The sequence below is a fragment of the Oncorhynchus gorbuscha genome, linkage group LG14 (genome assembly GCF_021184085.1).
Source record: "Oncorhynchus gorbuscha isolate QuinsamMale2020 ecotype Even-year linkage group LG14, OgorEven_v1.0, whole genome shotgun sequence".
NCBI lineage: Eukaryota > Metazoa > Chordata > Actinopteri > Salmoniformes > Salmonidae > Oncorhynchus > Oncorhynchus gorbuscha.
In genome coordinates, this window is record NC_060186.1 from 80237149 (window position 1) to 80256145 (window position 18997).

The 18997-nt window shown below is 46.3% G+C and overlaps 2 protein-coding genes across 7 annotated transcripts in view; one reads left to right on the forward strand and one right to left on the reverse strand.

Moving 5' to 3' along the window:
- The window catches only part of si:ch211-278j3.3 (E3 ubiquitin-protein ligase RNF19A), a 210066-nt gene that overhangs the window by 115504 nt on the left and 75565 nt on the right, over positions 1-18997 (forward strand). The window lies entirely within an intron of this gene.
- The window catches only part of LOC123995467 (sorting nexin-17-like), a 57975-nt gene that overhangs the window by 9291 nt on the left and 29687 nt on the right, over positions 1-18997 (reverse strand). For both annotated transcript variants that reach the window (XM_046299104.1, XM_046299103.1), the window contains exon 6: positions 18512-18604. In XM_046299104.1, the coding sequence (XP_046155060.1) occupies positions 18512-18604 (93 nt within the window). The remainder of the gene's footprint in view (positions 1-18511; positions 18605-18997) is intronic.

An 18997-nucleotide genomic window follows, 5' to 3' on the forward strand; every position in this document is an offset into this window, starting at 1 on the left:
AGCAGAATGAACTAGAGAGACAGGCAGGAAGACATGAACTAGCAGAATGAACTGGAGAGACAGGCATGAAGACATGAACTAGAGAGACAGGCAGGAAGACATGAACTAGCAGAATGAACTAGAGAGACAGGCAGGAAGACATGAACTAGAGAGACAGGCAGGAAGACATGAACTAGCAGAATGAACTAGAGAGACAGGCAGGAAGACATGAACTAGAGAGACAGGCAGGAAGACATGAACTAGAGAGAGAGACAGGCAGGAAGACATGAACTAGCAGAATGAACTAGAGAGACAGGCAGGAAGACATGAACTAGCAGAATGAACTAGAGAGACAGGCAGGAAGACATGAACTAGCAGAATGAACTAGAGAGACAGGCAGGAAGACATGAACTAGAGAGACAGGCAGGAAGACATGAACTAGCAGAATGAACTGGAGAGACAGGCAGGAAGACATGAACTAGCAGAATGAACTGGAGAGACAGGCAGGAAGACATGAACTAGCAGAATGAACTGGAGAGACAGGCAGGAAGACACGAACTAGCAGAATGAACTGGAGAGACAGGCAGGAAGACATGAACTAGAGAGACAGGCAGGAAGACATGAACTAGCAGAATGAACTAGAGAGACAGGCAGGAAGACATGAACTAGAGAGACAGGCAGGAAGACATGAACTAGCAGAATGAACTGGAGAGACAGGCAGGAAGACACGAACTAGCAGAATGAACTAGAGAGACAGGCAGGAAGACACGAACTAGAGAGACAGGCAGGAAGACATGAACTAGCAGAATGAACTAGAGAGACAGGCAGGAAGACATGAACTAGCAGAATGAACTGGAGAGACAGGCAGGAAGACATGAACTAGCAGAATGAACTGGAGAGACAGGCAGGAAGACATGAACTAGAGAGACAGGCAGGAAGACACGAACTAGAGAGACAGGCAGGAAGACACGAACTAGCAGAATGAACTAGAGAGACAGGCAGGAAGACACGAACTAGAGAGACAGGCAGGAAGACACGAACTAGCAGAATGAACTAGAGAGACAGGCAGGAAGACATGAACTAGCAGAATGAACTAGAGAGACAGGCAGGAAGACATGAACTAGCAGAATGAACTGGAGAGACAGGCAGGAAGACACGAACTAGAGAGACAGGCAGGAAGACATGAACTAGAGAGACAGGCAGGAAGACATGAACTAGCAGAATGAACTAGAGAGACAGGCAGGAAGACATGAACTAGAGAGACAGGCAGGAAGACATGAACTAGAGAGACAGGCAGGAAGACATGAACTAGAGAGACAGGCAGGAAGACATGAACTAGAGAGACAGGCAGGAAGACATGAACTAGAGAGACAGGCAGGAAGACATGAACTAGCAGAATGAACTGGAGAGACAGGCAGGAAGACACGAACTAGCAGAATGAACTGGAGAGACAGGCAGGAAGACATGAACTAGAGAGACAGGCAGGAAGACATGAACTAGCAGAATGAACTAGAGAGACAGGCAGGAAGACATGAACTAGAGAGACAGGCAGGAAGACATGAACTAGCAGAATGAACTGGAGAGACAGGCAGGAAGACATGAACTAGCAGAATGAACTAGAGAGACAGGCAGGAAGACATGAACTAGCAGAATGAACTGGAGAGACAGGCAGGAAGACATGAACTAGCAGAATGAACTAGAGAGACAGGCAGGAAGACATGAACTAGAGAGACAGGCAGGAAGACATGAACTAGAGAGACAGGCAGGAAGACATGAACTAGAGAGACAGGCAGGAAGACATGAACTAGAGAGACAGGCAGAAAGACATGAACTAGAGAGACAGGCAGGAAGACATGAACTAGAGAGACAGGCAGAAAGACATGAACTAGAGAGACAGGCAGGAAGACATGAACTAGAGAGACAGGCAGGAAGACATGAACTAGCAGAATGAACTGGAGAGACAGGCAGGAAGACATGAACTAGCAGAATGAACTAGAGAGACAGGCAGGAAGACATGAACTAGCAGAATGAACTAGAGAGACAGGCAGGAAGACAGAATGAACTAGAGAGACAGGCAGGAAGACATGAACTAGAGAGACAGGCAGGAAGACATGAACTAGCAGAATGAACTGGAGAGACAGGCAGGAGACAGACAGGAACAGGAAGACATGAACTAGCAGAATGAACTAGAGACAGGCAGGAAGACATGAACTAGCAGAATGAACTAGAGAGACAGGCAGGAAGACATGAACTAGCAGAATGAACTAGAGAGACAGGCAGGAAGACATGAACTAGCAGAATGAACTAGAGAGACAGGCAGGAAGACATGAACTAGCAGAATGAACTAGAGAGACAGGCAGGAAGAAGACAGAATGAACTAGAGAGACAGGCAGACATGAACTAGCATGAACTAGAAGACAGGCAGGAAGACATGAACTAGCAGAATGAACTAGAGAGACAGGCAGGAAGACATGAACTAGAGAGACAGGCAGGAAGACATGAACTAGCAGAATGAACTGGAGAGACAGGCAGGAAGACATGAACTAGAGAGACAGGCAGGAAGACATGAACTAGCAGAATGAACTAGAGAGACAGGCAGGAAGACATGAACTAGCAGAATGAACTAGAGAGACAGGCAGGAAGACATGAACTAGCAGAATGAACTAGAGAGACAGGCAGGAAGACATGAACTAGCAGAATGAACTAGAGAGACAGGCAGGAAGACATGAACTAGCAGAATGAACTGGAGAGACAGCAGAATGAACTGGAGCAGAAGACACGAACTAGAGAGACAGGCAGGAAGACATGAACTAGCAGAATGAACTAGAGAGACAGGCAGGAAGACATGAACTAGCAGAATGAACTAGAGAGACAGTCAGGAAGACATGAACTAGCAGAATGAACTAGAGAGACAGGCAGGAAGACATGAACTAGCAGAATGAACTAGAGAGACAGGCAGGAAGACATGAACTAGCAGAATGAACTAGAGAGACAGGCAGGAAGACATGAACTAGCAGAATGAACTAGAGAGACAGGCAGGAAGACATGAACTAGAGAGACAGGCAGGAAGACATGAACTAGCAGAATGAACTGGAGAGACAGGCAGGAAGACATGAACTAGCAGAATGAACTAGAGAGACAGGCAGGAAGACATGAACTAGAGAGACAGGCAGGAAGACATGAACTAGAGAGACAGGCAGGAAGACATGAACTAGAGAGACAGGCAGGAAGACATGAACTAGAGAGACAGGCAGGAAGACATGAACTAGCAGAATGAACTGGAGAGACAGGCAGGAAGACACGAACTAGCAGAATGAACTGGAGAGACAGGCAGGAAGACATGAACTAGAGAGACAGGCAGGAAGACATGAACTAGCAGAATGAACTAGAGAGACAGGCAGGAAGACATGAACTAGAGAGACAGGCAGGAAGACATGAACTAGCAGAATGAACTGGAGAGACAGGCAGGAAGACACGAACTAGCAGAATGAACTAGAGAGACAGGCAGGAAGACACGAACTAGAGAGACAGGCAGGAAGACATGAACTAGCAGAATGAACTAGAGAGACAGGCAGGAAGACATGAACTAGCAGAATGAACTGGAGAGACAGGCAGGAAGACACGAACTAGAGAGACAGGCAGGAAGACATGAACTAGAGAGACAGGCAGGAAGACATGAACTAGCAGAATGAACTAGAGAGACAGGCAGGAAGACATGAACTAGAGAGACAGGCAGGAAGACATGAACTAGAGAGACAGGCAGGAAGACACGAACTAGAGAGACAGGCAGGAAGACATGAACTAGCAGAATGAACTAGAGAGACAGGCAGGAAGACATGAACTAGCAGAATGAACTAGAGAGACAGGCAGGAAGACATGAACTAGAGAGACAGGCAGGAAGACATGAACTAGAGAGACAGGCAGGAAGACATGAACTAGAGAGACAGGCAGGAAGACATGAACTAGCAGAATGAACTGGAGAGACAGGCAGGAAGACACGAACTAGCAGAATGAACTGGAGAGACAGGCAGGAAGACATGAACTAGAGAGACAGGCAGGAAGACATGAACTAGCAGAATGAACTAGAGAGACAGGCAGGAAGACATGAACTAGAGAGACAGGCAGGAAGACATGAACTAGCAGAATGAACTGGAGAGACAGGCAGGAAGACATGAACTAGAGAGACAGGCAGGAAGACATGAACTAGAGAGACAGGCAGGAAGACATGAACTAGAGAGACAGGCAGGAAGACATGAACTAGCAGAATGAACTGGAGAGACAGGCAGGAAGACATGAACTAGCAGAATGAACTAGAGAGACAGGCAGGAAGACATGAACTAGCAGAATGAACTAGAGAGACAGGCAGGAAGAAGACAGAATGAACTAGAGAGACAGGCAGGAAGACATGAACTAGAGAGACAGCAGGAAGACATGAAACAGAATGAACTGGAGAGACAGGCAGGAAGACATGAACTAGCAGAATGAACTAGAGAGACAGGCAGGAAGACATGAACTAGCAGAATGAACTAGAGAGACAGGCAGGAAGACATGAACTAGAGAGACAGGCAGGAAGACATGAACTAGCAGAATGAACTAGAGAGACAGGCAGGAAGACATGAACTAGCAGAATGAACTGGAGAGACAGGCAGGAAGACATGAACTAGAGAGACAGGCAGGAAGACATGAACTAGCAGAATGAACTAGAGAGACAGTCAGGAAGACATGAACTAGCAGAATGAACTAGAGAGACAGGCAGGAAGACATGAACTAGCAGAATGAACTAGAGAGACAGGCAGGAAGACATGAACTAGCAGAATGAACTAGAGAGACAGGCAGGAAGACATGAACTAGCAGAATGAACTAGAGAGACAGGCAGGAAGACATGAACTAGCAGAATGAACTAGAGAGACAGGCAGGAAGACATGAACTAGCAGAATGAACTAGAGAGACAGGCAGGAAGACATGAACTAGCAGAATGAACTAGAGAGACAGGCAGGAAGACATGAACTAGCAGAATGAACTAGAGAGACAGGCAGCAGAAGACATGAACTAGCAGAATGAACTGGAGAGACAGGCAGGAAGACATGAACTAGAGAGACAGGCAGGAAGACATGAACTAGCAGAATGAACTAGAGAGACAGGCAGGAAGACATGAACTAGCAGAATGAACTAGAGAGACAGGCAGGAAGACATGAACTAGCAGAATGAACTAGAGAGACAGGCAGGAAGACATGAACTAGCAGAATGAACTGGAGAGACAGGCAGGAAGACATGAACTAGAGAGACAGGCAGGAAGACATGAACTAGCAGAATGAACTAGAGAGACAGGCAGGAAGACATGAACTAGCAGAATGAACTAGAGAGACAGGCAGGAAGACATGAACTAGCAGAATGAACTAGAGAGACAGACAGGAAGACATGAACTAGCAGAATGAACTAGAGAGACAGGCAGGAAGACATGAACTAGCAGAATGAACTAGAGAGACAGGCAGGAAGACATGAACTAGCAGAATGAACTAGAGAGACAGGCAGGAAGACATGAACTAGCAGAATGAACTAGAGAGACAGGCAGGAAGACATGAACTAGAGAGACAGGCAGGAAGACATGAACTAGCAGAATGAACTAGAGAGACAGGCAGGAAGACATGAACTAGCAGAATGAACTAGAGAGACAGGCAGGAAGACATGAACTAGCAGAATGAACTAGAGAGACAGGCAGGAAGACATGAACTAGAGAGACAGGCAGGAAGACATGAACTAGAGAGACAGGCAGGAAGACATGAACTAGAGAGACAGGCAGGAAGACATGAACTAGCAGAATGAACTAGAGAGACAGGCAGGAAGACATGAACTAGCAGAATGAACTGGAGAGACAGGCAGGAAGACATGAACTAGAGAGACAGGCAGGAAGACATGAACTAGAGAGACAGGCAGGAAGACATGAACTAGCAGAATGAACTAGAGAGACAGGCAGGAAGACATGAACTAGAGAGACAGGCAGGAAGACATGAACTAGCAGAATGAACTAGAGAGACAGGCAGGAAGACATGAACTAGAGAGACAGGCAGGAAGACATGAACTAGCAGAATGAACTAGAGAGACAGGCAGGAAGACATGAACTAGCAGAATGAACTAGAGAGACAGGCAGGAAGACATGAACTAGCAGAATGAACTAGAGAGACAGGCAGGAAGACATGAACTAGCAGAATGAACTAGAGAGACAGGCAGGAAGACATGAACTAGCAGAATGAACTAGAGAGACAGGCAGGAAGACACGAACTAGCAGAATGAACTAGAGAGACAGGCAGGAAGACATGAACTAGAGAGACAGGCAGGAAGACATGAACTAGAGAGACAGGCAGGAAGACACGAACTAGAGAGACAGGCAGGAAGACATGAACTAGAGAGACAGGCAGGAAGACATGAACTAGAGAGACAGGCAGGAAGACATGAACTAGCAGAATGAACTAGAGAGACAGGCAGGAAGACATGAACTAGCAGAATGAACTAGAGAGACAGGCAGGAAGACACGAACTAGAGAGACAGGCAGGAAGACATGAACTAGCAGAATGAACTGGAGAGACAGGCAGGAAGACACGAACTAGCAGAATGAACTAGAGAGACAGGCAGGAAGACATGAACTAGCAGAATGAACTGGAGAGACAGGCAGGAAGACACGAACTAGCAGAATGAACTGGAGAGACAGGCAGGAAGACACGAACTAGCAGAATGAACTAGAGAGACAGGCAGGAAGACATGAACTAGCAGAATGAACTGGAGAGACAGGCAGGAAGACATGAACTAGCAGAATGAACTAGAGAGACAGGCAGGAAGACATGAACTAGCAGAATGAACTAGAGAGACAGGCAGGAAGACATGAACTAGCAGAATGAACTAGAGAGACAGGCAGGAAGACATGAACTAGAGAGACAGTCAGAAAGACATGAACTAGCAGAATGAACTAGAGAGACAGGCAGGAAGACATGAACTGGAGAGACAGTCAGAAAGACATGAACTAGCAGAATGAACTAGAGAGACAGGCAGGAAGACATGAACTAGAGAGACAGTCAGAAAGACATGAACTAGCAGAATGAACTAGAGAGACAGGCAGGAAGACATGAACTGGAGAGACAGGCAGGAAGACATGAACTAGAGAGACAGTCAGGAAGACATGAACTAGCAGAATGAACTGGAGAGACAGGCAGGAAGACATGAACTAGCAGAATGAACTGGAGAGACAGGCAGGAAGACATGAACTAGAGAGACAGGCAGGAAGACATGAACTAGCAGAATGAACTGGAGAGACAGGCAGGAAGACATGAACTAGCAGAATGAACTGGAGAGACAGGCAGGAAGACATGAACTAGAGAGACAGGCAGGAAGACATGAACTAGCAGAATGAACTGGAGAGACAGGCAGGAAGACATGAACTAGCAGAATGAACTGGAGAGACAGGCAGGAAGACATGAACTAGCAGAATGAACTAGAGAGACAGGCAGGAAGACATGAACTAGAGAGACAGGCAGGAAGACATGAACTAGAGAGACAGGCAGGAAGACACGAACTAGCAGAATGAACTGGAGAGACAGGCAGGAAGACATGAACTAGCAGAATGAACTGGAGAGACAGGCAGGAAGACATGAACTAGCAGAATGAACTAGAGAGACAGGCAGGAAGACATGAACTAGAGAGACAGGCAGGAAGACATGAACTAGAGAGACAGGCAGGAAGACACGAACTAGAGAGACAGGCAGGAAGACATGAACTAGCAGAATGAACTAGAGAGACAGGCAGGAAGACATGAACTAGCAGAATGAACTAGAGAGACAGGCAGGAAGACACGAACTAGCAGAATGAACTAGAGAGACAGGCAGGAAGACATGAACTAGCAGAATGAACTGGAGAGACAGGCAGGAAGACACGAACTAGCAGAATGAACTGGAGAGACAGGCAGGAAGACACGAACTAGCAGAATGAACTAGAGAGACAGGCAGGAAGACATGAACTAGAGAGACAGGCAGGAAGACATGAACTAGCAGAATGAACTGGAGAGACAGGCAGGAAGACATGAACTAGCAGAATGAACTAGAGAGACAGGCAGGAAGACATGAACTAGCAGAATGAACTAGAGAGACAGGCAGGAAGACATGAACTAGAGAGACAGGCAGGAAGACATGAACTAGAGAGACAGGCAGGAAGACATGAACTAGAGAGACAGGCAGGAAGACATGAACTAGCAGAATGAACTGGAGAGACAGGCAGGAAGACATGAACTAGCAGAATGAACTAGAGAGACAGGCAGGAAGACACGAACTAGAGAGACAGTCAGGAAGACATGAACTAGCAGAATGAACTGGAGAGACAGGCAGGAAGACATGAACTAGCAGAATGAACTAGAGAGACAGGCAGGAAGACACGAACTAGAGAGACAGGCAGGAAGACATGAACTAGCAGAATGAACTGGAGAGACAGGCAGGAAGACATGAACTAGCAGAATGAACTAGAGAGACAGGCAGGAAGACACGAACTAGAGAGACAGTCAGGAAGACATGAACTAGCAGAATGAACTAGAGAGACAGGCAGGAAGACACGAACTAGAGAGACAGTCAGGAAGACATGAACTAGCAGAATGAACTGGAGAGACAGGCAGGAAGACATGAACTAGAGAGACAGGCAGGAAGACACGAACTAGCAGAATGAACTGGAGAGACAGGCAGGAAGACATGAACTAGAGAGACAGTCAGAAAGACACGAACTAGCAGAATGAACTGGAGAGACAGGCAGAAAGACACGAACTAGCAGAATGAACTGGAGAGACAGACAGGAAGACATGAACTAGCAGAATGAACTAGAGAGACAGGCAGGAAGACATGAACTAGCAGAATTAACTGGAGAGACAGGCAGGAAGACATGAACTAGCAGAATGAACTAGAGAGACAGGCAGGAAGACATGAACTAGAGAGACAGGCAGGAAGACATGAACTAGAGAGACAGGCAGGAAGACATGAACTAGCAGAATGAACTAGAGAGACAGGCAGGAAGACATGAACTAGAGAGACAGGCAGGAAGACATGAACTAGCAGAATGAACTAGAGAGACAGGCAGGAAGACATGAACTAGAGAGACAGGCAGGAAGACATGAACTAGCAGAATGAACTGGAGAGACAGGCAGGAAGACACGAACTAGCAGAATGAACTAGAGAGACAGGCAGGAAGACACGAACTAGCAGAATGAACTAGAGAGACAGGCAGGAAGACATGAACTAGAGAGACAGTCAGAAAGACACGAACTAGCAGAATGAACTGGAGAGACAGGCAGAAAGACACGAACTAGCAGAATGAACTGGAGAGACAGGCAGGAAGACATGAACTAGCAGAATGAACTAGAGAGACAGGCAGGAAGACATGAACTAGAGAGACAGGCAGGAAGACATGAACTAGAGAGACAGGCAGGAAGACATGAACTAGCAGAATGAACTGGAGAGACAGGCAGGAAGACATGAACTAGCAGAATGAACTAGAGAGACAGGCAGGAAGACATGAACTAGCAGAATGAACTAGAGAGACAGGCAGGAAGACATGAACTAGCAGAATGAACTGGAGAGACAGGCAGGAAGACATGAACTAGCAGAATGAACTGGAGAGACAGGCAGGAAGACATGAACTAGCAGAATGAACTGGAGAGACAGGCAGGAAGACATGAACTAGAGAGACAGGCAGGAAGACATGAACTAGCAGAATGAACTAGAGAGACAGGCAGGAAGACATGAACTAGAGAGACAGTCAGAAAGACATGAACTAGCAGAATGAACTGGAGAGACAGGCAGGAAGACATGAACTAGCAGAATGAACTGGAGAGACAGGCAGGAAGACATGAACTAGCAGAATGAACTGGAGAGACAGGCGGAAAGACACGAACTAGCAGAATGAACTAGAGAGACAGGCAGGAAGACACGAACTAGCAGAATGAACTGGAGAGACAGGCAGGAAGACATGAACTAGAGAGACAGGCAGGAAGACATGAACTAGAGAGACAGGCAGGAAGACATGAACTAGAGAGACAGGCAGGAAGACATGAACTAGCAGAATGAACTAGAGAGACAGGCAGGAAGACATGAACTAGAGAGACAGGCAGGAAGACATGAACTAGCAGAATGAACTAGAGAGACAGGCAGGAAGACATGAACTAGCAGAATGAACTAGAGAGACAGGCAGGAAGACATGAACTAGCAGAATGAACTAGAGAGACAGGCAGGAAGACATGAACTAGAGAGACAGGCAGGAAGACATGAACTAGCAGAATGAACTGGAGAGACAGGCAGGAAGACATGAACTAGCAGAATGAACTGGAGAGACAGGCAGGAAGACACGAACTAGCAGAATGAACTGGAGAGACAGGCAGGAAGACATGAACTAGAGAGACAGGCAGGAAGACATGAACTAGCAGAATGAACTAGAGAGACAGGCAGGAAGACATGAACTAGCAGAATGAACTGGAGAGACAGGCAGGAAGACATGAACTAGAGAGACAGGCAGGAAGACATGAACTAGCAGAATGAACTGGAGAGACAGGCAGGAAGACATGAACTAGCAGAATGAACTGGAGAGACAGGCAGGAAGACACGAACTAGCAGAATGAACTGGAGAGACAGGCAGGAAGACATGAACTAGAGAGACAGGCAGGAAGACATGAACTAGCAGAATGAACTGGAGAGACAGGCAGGAAGACACGAACTAGCAGAATGAACTGGAGAGACAGGCAGGAAGACATGAACTAGAGAGACAGGCAGGAAGACACGAACTAGCAGAATGAACTGGAGAGACAGGCAGAAAGACATGAACTAGAGAGACAGGCAGGAAGACATGAACTAGAGAGACAGGCAGAAAGACATGAACTAGCAGAATGAACTGGAGAGACAGGCAGGAAGACATGAACTAGAGAGACAGGCAGGAAGACATGAACTAGAGAGACAGGCAGGAAGACATGAACTAGAGAGACAGGCAGGAAGACATGAACTAGAGAGACAGGCAGGAAGACATGAACTAGAGAGACAGGCAGGAAGACATGAACTAGAGAGACAGGCAGGAAGACATGAACTAGCAGAATGAACTAGAGAGACAGGCAGGAAGACATGAACTAGCAGAATGAACTGGAGAGACAGGCAGGAAGACATGAACTAGAGAGACAGGCAGGAAGACATGAACTAGCAGAATGAACTAGAGAGACAGGCAGGAAGACATGAACTAGAGAGACAGGCAGGAAGACATGAACTAGCAGAATGAACTAGAGAGACAGGCAGGAAGACATGAACTAGCAGAATGAACTAGAGAGACAGGCAGGAAGACATGAACTAGAGAGACAGGCAGGAAGACATGAACTAGCAGAATGAACTAGAGAGACAGGCAGGAAGACATGAACTAGCAGAATGAACTAGAGAGACAGGCAGGAAGACATGAACTAGAGAGACAGGCAGGAAGACATGAACTAGCAGAATGAACTAGAGAGACAGGCAGGAAGACATGAACTAGCAGAATGAACTAGAGAGACAGGCAGGAAGACATGAACTAGAGAGACAGGCAGGAAGACATGAACTAGCAGAATGAACTGGAGAGACAGGCAGGAAGACATGAACTAGCAGAATGAACTGGAGAGACAGGCAGGAAGACATGAACTAGCAGAATGAACTGGAGAGACAGGCGGAAAGACACGAACTAGCAGAATGAACTAGAGAGACAGGCAGGAAGACACGAACTAGCAGAATGAACTAGAGAGACAGGCAGGAAGACACGAACTAGCAGAATGAACTAGAGAGACAGGCAGGAAGACACGAACTAGCAGAATGAACTAGAGAGACAGGCAGGAAGACACGAACTAGCAGAATGAACTAGAGAGACAGGCAGGAAGACATGAACTAGCAGAATGAACTAGAGAGACAGGCGGAAAGACACGAACTAGCAGAATGAACTAGAGAGACAGGCAGGAAGACACGAACTAGCAGAATGAACTAGAGAGACAGGCAGGAAGACATGAACTAGAGAGACAGTCAGAAAGACACGAACTAGCAGAATGAACTAGAGAGACAGGCAGGAAGACATGAACTAGCAGAATGAACTGGAGAGACAGGCAGGAAGACACGAACTAGCAGAATGAACTAGAGAGACAGGCAGGAAGACATGAACTAGCAGAATGAACTGGAGAGACAGGCGGAAAGACACGAACTAGCAGAATGAACTGGAGAGACAGGCAGGAAGACACGAACTAGCAGAATGAACTAGAGAGACAGGCAGGAAGACATGAACTAGAGAGACAGTCAGAAAGACACGAACTAGCAGAATGAACTGGAGAGACAGGCAGGAAGACACGAACTAGCAGAATGAACTAGAGAGACAGGCAGGAAGACATGAACTAGCAGAATGAACTAGAGAGACAGGCAGGAAGACATGAACTAGAGAGACAGGCAGGAAGACATGAACTAGAGAGACAGGCAGGAAGACATGAACTAGAGAGACAGGCAGGAAGACATGAACTAGCAGAATGAACTAGAGAGACAGGCAGGAAGACATGAACTAGAGAGACAGGCAGGAAGACATGAACTAGAGAGACAGGCAGGAAGACATGAACTAGAGAGACAGGCAGGAAGACATGAACTAGCAGAATGAACTAGAGAGACAGGCAGGAAGACATGAACTAGCAGAATGAACTGGAGAGACAGGCAGGAAGACATGAACTAGAGAGACAGGCAGGAAGACATGAACTAGCAGAATGAACTAGAGAGACAGGCAGGAAGACATGAACTAGCAGAATGAACTGGAGAGACAGGCAGGAAGACATGAACTAGAGAGACAGGCAGGAAGACATGAACTAGAGAGACAGGCAGGAAGACATGAACTAGAGAGACAGGCAGGAAGACATGAACTAGCAGAATGAACTGGAGAGACAGGCAGGAAGACATGAACTAGAGAGACAGGCAGGAAGACATGAACTAGAGAGAGAGACAGGCAGGAAGACATGAACTAGCAGAATGAACTGGAGAGACAGGCAGGAAGACATGAACTAGAGAGACAGGCAGGAAGACATGAACTAGAGAGACAGGCAGGAAGACATGAACTAGCAGAATGAACTAGAGAGACAGGCAGGAAGACATGAACTAGCAGAATGAACTGGAGAGACAGGCAGGAAGACATGAACTAGAGAGACAGGCAGGAAGACATGAACTAGAGAGACAGGCAGGAAGACATGAACTAGAGAGACAGGCAGGAAGACATGAACTAGCAGAATGAACTAGAGAGACAGGCAGGAAGACATGAACTAGCAGAATGAACTGGAGAGACAGGCAGGAAGACATGAACTAGCAGAATGAACTGGAGAGACAGGCAGGAAGACATGAACTAGAGAGACAGGCAGGAAGACATGAACTAGAGAGACAGGCAGGAAGACATGAACTGGAGAGACAGGCAGGAAGACATGAACTAGCAGAATGAACTGGAGAGACAGGCAGGAAGACATGAACTAGCAGAATGAACTGGAGAGACAGGCGGAAAGACACGAACTAGCAGAATGAACTAGAGAGACAGGCAGGAAGACACGAACTAGCAGAATGAACTAGAGAGACAGGCAGGAAGACACGAACTAGCAGAATGAACTAGAGAGACAGGCAGGAAGACACGAACTAGCAGAATGAACTAGAGAGACAGGCAGGAAGACACGAACTAGCAGAATGAACTAGAGAGACAGGCAGGAAGACATGAACTAGCAGAATGAACTAGAGAGACAGGCGGAAAGACACGAACTAGCAGAATGAACTAGAGAGACAGGCAGGAAGACACGAACTAGCAGAATGAACTAGAGAGACAGGCAGGAAGACATGAACTAGAGAGACAGTCAGAAAGACACGAACTAGCAGAATGAACTAGAGAGACAGGCAGGAAGACATGAACTAGCAGAATGAACTGGAGAGACAGGCAGGAAGACACGAACTAGCAGAATGAACTAGAGAGACAGGCAGGAAGACATGAACTAGCAGAATGAACTGGAGAGACAGGCGGAAAGACACGAACTAGCAGAATGAACTGGAGAGACAGGCAGGAAGACACGAACTAGCAGAATGAACTAGAGAGACAGGCAGGAAGACATGAACTAGAGAGACAGTCAGAAAGACACGAACTAGCAGAATGAACTGGAGAGACAGGCAGGAAGACACGAACTAGCAGAATGAACTAGAGAGACAGGCAGGAAGACATGAACTAGCAGAATGAACTAGAGAGACAGGCAGGAAGACATGAACTAGAGAGACAGGCAGGAAGACATGAACTAGCAGAATGAACTGGAGAGACAGGCAGGAAGACATGAACTAGAGAGACAGGCAGGAAGACATGAACTAGAGAGACAGGCAGGAAGACATGAACTAGAGAGACAGGCAGGAAGACATGAACTAGCAGAATGAACTGGAGAGACAGGCAGGAAGACATGAACTAGAGAGACAGGCAGGAAGACATGAACTAGAGAGAGAGACAGGCAGGAAGACATGAACTAGCAGAATGAACTGGAGAGACAGGCAGGAAGACATGAACTAGAGAGACAGGCAGGAAGACATGAACTAGAGAGACAGGCAGGAAGACATGAACTAGCAGAATGAACTAGAGAGACAGGCAGGAAGACATGAACTAGCAGAATGAACTGGAGAGACAGGCAGGAAGACATGAACTAGAGAGACAGGCAGGAAGACATGAACTAGAGAGACAGGCAGGAAGACATGAACTAGAGAGACAGGCAGGAAGACACGAACTAGAGAGACAGGCAGGAAGACATGAACTAGCAGAATGAACTAGAGAGACAGGCAGGAAGACATGAACTAGCAGAATGAACTGGAGAGACAGGCAGGAAGACATGAACTAGCAGAATGAACTGGAGAGACAGGCAGGAAGACATGAACTAGAGAGACAGGCAGGAAGACATGAACTAGAGAGACAGGCAGGAAGACATGAACTAGCAGAATGAACTGGAGAGACAGGCAGGAAGACATGAACTAGCAGAATGAACTGGAGAGACAGGCAGGAAGACATGAACTAGAGAGACAGGCAGGAAGACATGAACTAGAGAGACAGGCAGGAAGACATGAACTAGAGAGACAGGCAGGAAGACACGAACTAGAGAGACAGGCAGGAAGACATGAACTAGCAGAATGAACTAGAGAGACAGGCAGGAAGACATGAACTAGCAGAATGAACTAGAGAGACAGGCAGGAAGACATGAACTAGAGAGACAGGCAGGAAGACATGAACTAGAGAGACAGGCAGGAAGACATGAACTAGAGAGACAGGCAGGAAGACATGAACTAGAGAGACAGGCAGAAAGACATGAACTAGCAGAATGAACTGGAGAGACAGGCAGGAAGACATGAACTAGCAGAATGAACTGGAGAGACAGGCAGGAAGACATGAACTAGCAGAATGAACTGGAGAGACAGGCGGAAAGACACGAACTAGCAGAATGAACTAGAGAGACAGGCAGGAAGACACGAACTAGCAGAATGAACTAGAGAGACAGGCAGGAAGACACGAACTAGCAGAATGAACTAGAGAGACAGGCAGGAAGACATGAACTAGAGAGACAGTCAGAAAGACACGAACTAGCAGAATGAACTAGAGAGACAGGCAGGAAGACATGAACTAGCAGAATGAACTAGAGAGACAGGCAGGAAGACACGAACTAGCAGAATGAACTAGAGAGACAGGCAGGAAGACATGAACTAGCAGAATGAACTGGAGAGACAGGCAGGAAGACATGAACTAGCAGAATGAACTAGAGAGACAGGCAGGAAGACATGAACTAGAGAGACAGGCAGAAAGACATGAACTAGCAGAATGAACTGGAGAGACAGGCAGGAAGACATGAACTAGCAGAATGAACTGGAGAGACAGGCAGGAAGACATGAACTAGCAGAATGAACTAGAGAGACAGGCAGGAAGACATGAACTAGCAGAATGAACTAGAGAGACAGGCAGGAAGACATGAACTAGAGAGACAGGCAGGAAGACACGAACTAGCAGAATGAACTGGAGAGACAGGCAGGAAGACATGAACTAGCAGAATGAACTAGAGAGACAGGCAGGAAGACATGAACTAGAGAGACAGGCAGGAAGACATGAACTAGAGAGACAGGCAGGAAGACATGAACTAGCAGAATGAACTGGAGAGACAGGCAGGAAGACATGAACTAGCAGAATGAACTGGAGAGACAGGCAGGAAGACATGAACTAGCAGAATGAACTGGAGAGACAGGCAGGAAGACATGAACTAGCAGAATGAACTGGTGAGACAGGCAGGAAGACACGAACTAGCAAAATGAACTGGTGAGACAGGCAGGAAGACATTGGCTACACCACTGGCCACAAACTTCTACAATAGCTTCATTTTTAATCCAAAATGTCTTCCTAAAGGGAGTATTGGAGATACAAATCGGTTAACTACTAAATTGTGCGACTACCTACAAAGTTACTATGTAGTTGATTGGAAGCCATTGCTCCACTTTATAACTAATTCACAGGAGATTTTGCCTCCAACCCATTCAACTTCTTCTTCTTCTATAATATTGTCACTCTGCACCAGCTTGGTAGAAGAAGAAGAGGGATATAGTTCTAGGAGACAGCCTTGGTAGAAGAAGAAGAGGGATATAGTTCTAGGAGACAGTCTTGGTAGAAGAAGAAGAGGGATATAGTTCTAGGAGACAGTCTTGGTAGAAGAAGAGGGATATAGTTCGAGGAGATAGTCTTGGTAGAAGAAGAAGAAGAGGGATATAGTTCTAGGAGACAGTCTTGGTAGAAGAAGAAGAAGAGGGATATAGTTATAGGAGACAGCCTTGGTAGAAGAAGAGGGATATAGGTCTAGGAGACAGTCTTGGTAGAAGAAGAAGAGGGATATAGTTCTAGGAGACAGCCTTGGTAGAAGAAGAGGGATATAGGTCTAGGAGACAATCTTGGTAGAAGAAGAAGAGGGATATAGTTCTAGGAGACAGTCTTGGTAGAAGAAGAGGGATATAGTTATAGGAGACAGTCTTGGTAGAAGAAGAGGGATATAGGTCTAGGAGACAGTCTTGGTAGAAGAAGAGGGATATAGTTCTAGGAGACAGTCTTGGTAGAAGAAGAGGGATATAGTTCTAGGAGACAGTCTTGGTAGAAGAAGAGGGATATAGGTCTAGGAGACAGTCTTGGTAGAAGAAGAGGGATATAGTTCTAGGAGACAGTCTTGGTAGAAGAAGAAGAGGGATATAGTTCTAGGAGACAGTCTTGGTAGAAGAAGAAGAGGGATATAGGTCTAGGAGACAGTCTTGGTAGAAGAAGAGGGATATAGTTCTAGGAGACAGCCTTGGTAGAAGAAGAAGAGGGATATAGTTCTAGGAGACAGTCTTGGTAGAAGAAGAAGAGGGATATAGTTCTAGGAGACAGTCTTGGTAGAAGAAGAAGAGGGATATAGGTCTAGGAGACAGTCTTGGTAGAAGAAGAAGAGGGATATAGTTCTAGGAGACAGTCTTGGTAGAAGAAGAAGAGGGATATAGTTCTAGGAGACAGTCTTGGTAGAAGAAGAAGAGGGATATAGTTCTAGGAGACAGCCTTGGTAGAAGAAGAAGAGGGATATAGTTCTAGGAGACAGTCTTGGTAGAAGAAGAAGAGGGATATAGGTCTAGGAGACAGTCTTGGTAGAAGAAGAGGGATATAGGTCTAGGAGACAGCCTTGGTAGAAGAAGAAGAGGGATATAGTTATAGGAGACAGTCTTGGTAGAAGAAGAGGGATATAGGTCTAGGAGACAGTCTTGGTAGAAGAAGAGGGATATAGTTCTAGGAGACAGTCTTGGTAGAAGAAGAGGGATATAGTTCTAGGAGACAGTCTTGGTAGAAGAAGAGGGATATAGGTCTAGGAGACAGTCTTGGTAGAAGAAGAGGGATATAGTTCTAGGAGACAGTCTTGGTAGAAGAAGAAGAGGGATATAGGTCTAGGAGACAGTCTTGGTAGAAGAAGAGGGATATAGTTCTAGGAGACAGCCTTGGTAGAAGAAGAAGAGGGATATAGTTCTAGGAGACAGTCTTGGTAGAAGAAGAAGAGGGATATAGTTCTAGGAGACAGTCTTGGTAGAAGAAGAAGAGGGATATAGGTCTAGGAGACAGTCTTGGTAGAAGAAGAAGAGGGATATAGTTCTAGGAGACAGTCTTGGTAGAAGAAGAAGAGGGATATAGTTCTAGGAGACAGCCTTGGTAGAAGAAGAAGAGGGATATAGGTCTAGGAGACAGCCTTGGTAGAAGAAGAAGAGGGATATAGGTCTAGGAGACAGTCTTGGTAGAAGAAGAAGAGGGATATAGTTCTAGGAGACAGTCTTGGTAGAAGAAGAGGGATATAGGTCTAGGAGACAGCCTTGGTAGAAGAAGAGGGATATAGGTCTAGGAGACAGTCTTGGTAGAAGAAGAGGGATATAGTTCTAGGAGACAGTCTTGGTAGAAGAAGAAGAGGGATATAGTTCTAGGAGACAGTCTTGCTTACTTCCTTCTTGGATCCCTTCTCCTGCAGTGATTTCAGCTGTCTGTGCTGGTCCTTGTTAACGAGGATCCAGCCTCTATCTATGTCCGACACCGTCTAGGGAGAGGAGTGAGACGAGGATCATCTTTCTGCCCCAAACCCTCCTCATAGAGGCTTCAGATACCAACTGTTCCTCAGTTTAAGTCAAACATGAACTATTCCACTGTTGAATTCAACACCAAAACACACACATTTGGCAGCTGCATACACACATATACAAGTCAATGACACACACATTGCAGACAATGGTAAACAGACAATTCTCTCTTTCCCCCCAAAAATATTGCATCCTTTGGCCCATAACATTAGCGAAGCCCCCACACAGAGCCAAGACAGCAGCCATATCAGATGAACCATCTCTGAAATGCTCTAGAAACACCTCCATGTTGCTGCTGTATCTGGGTAGGGGGTGTTGCTATAGAAACACCTCCATGTTGCTGCTGTATCTGG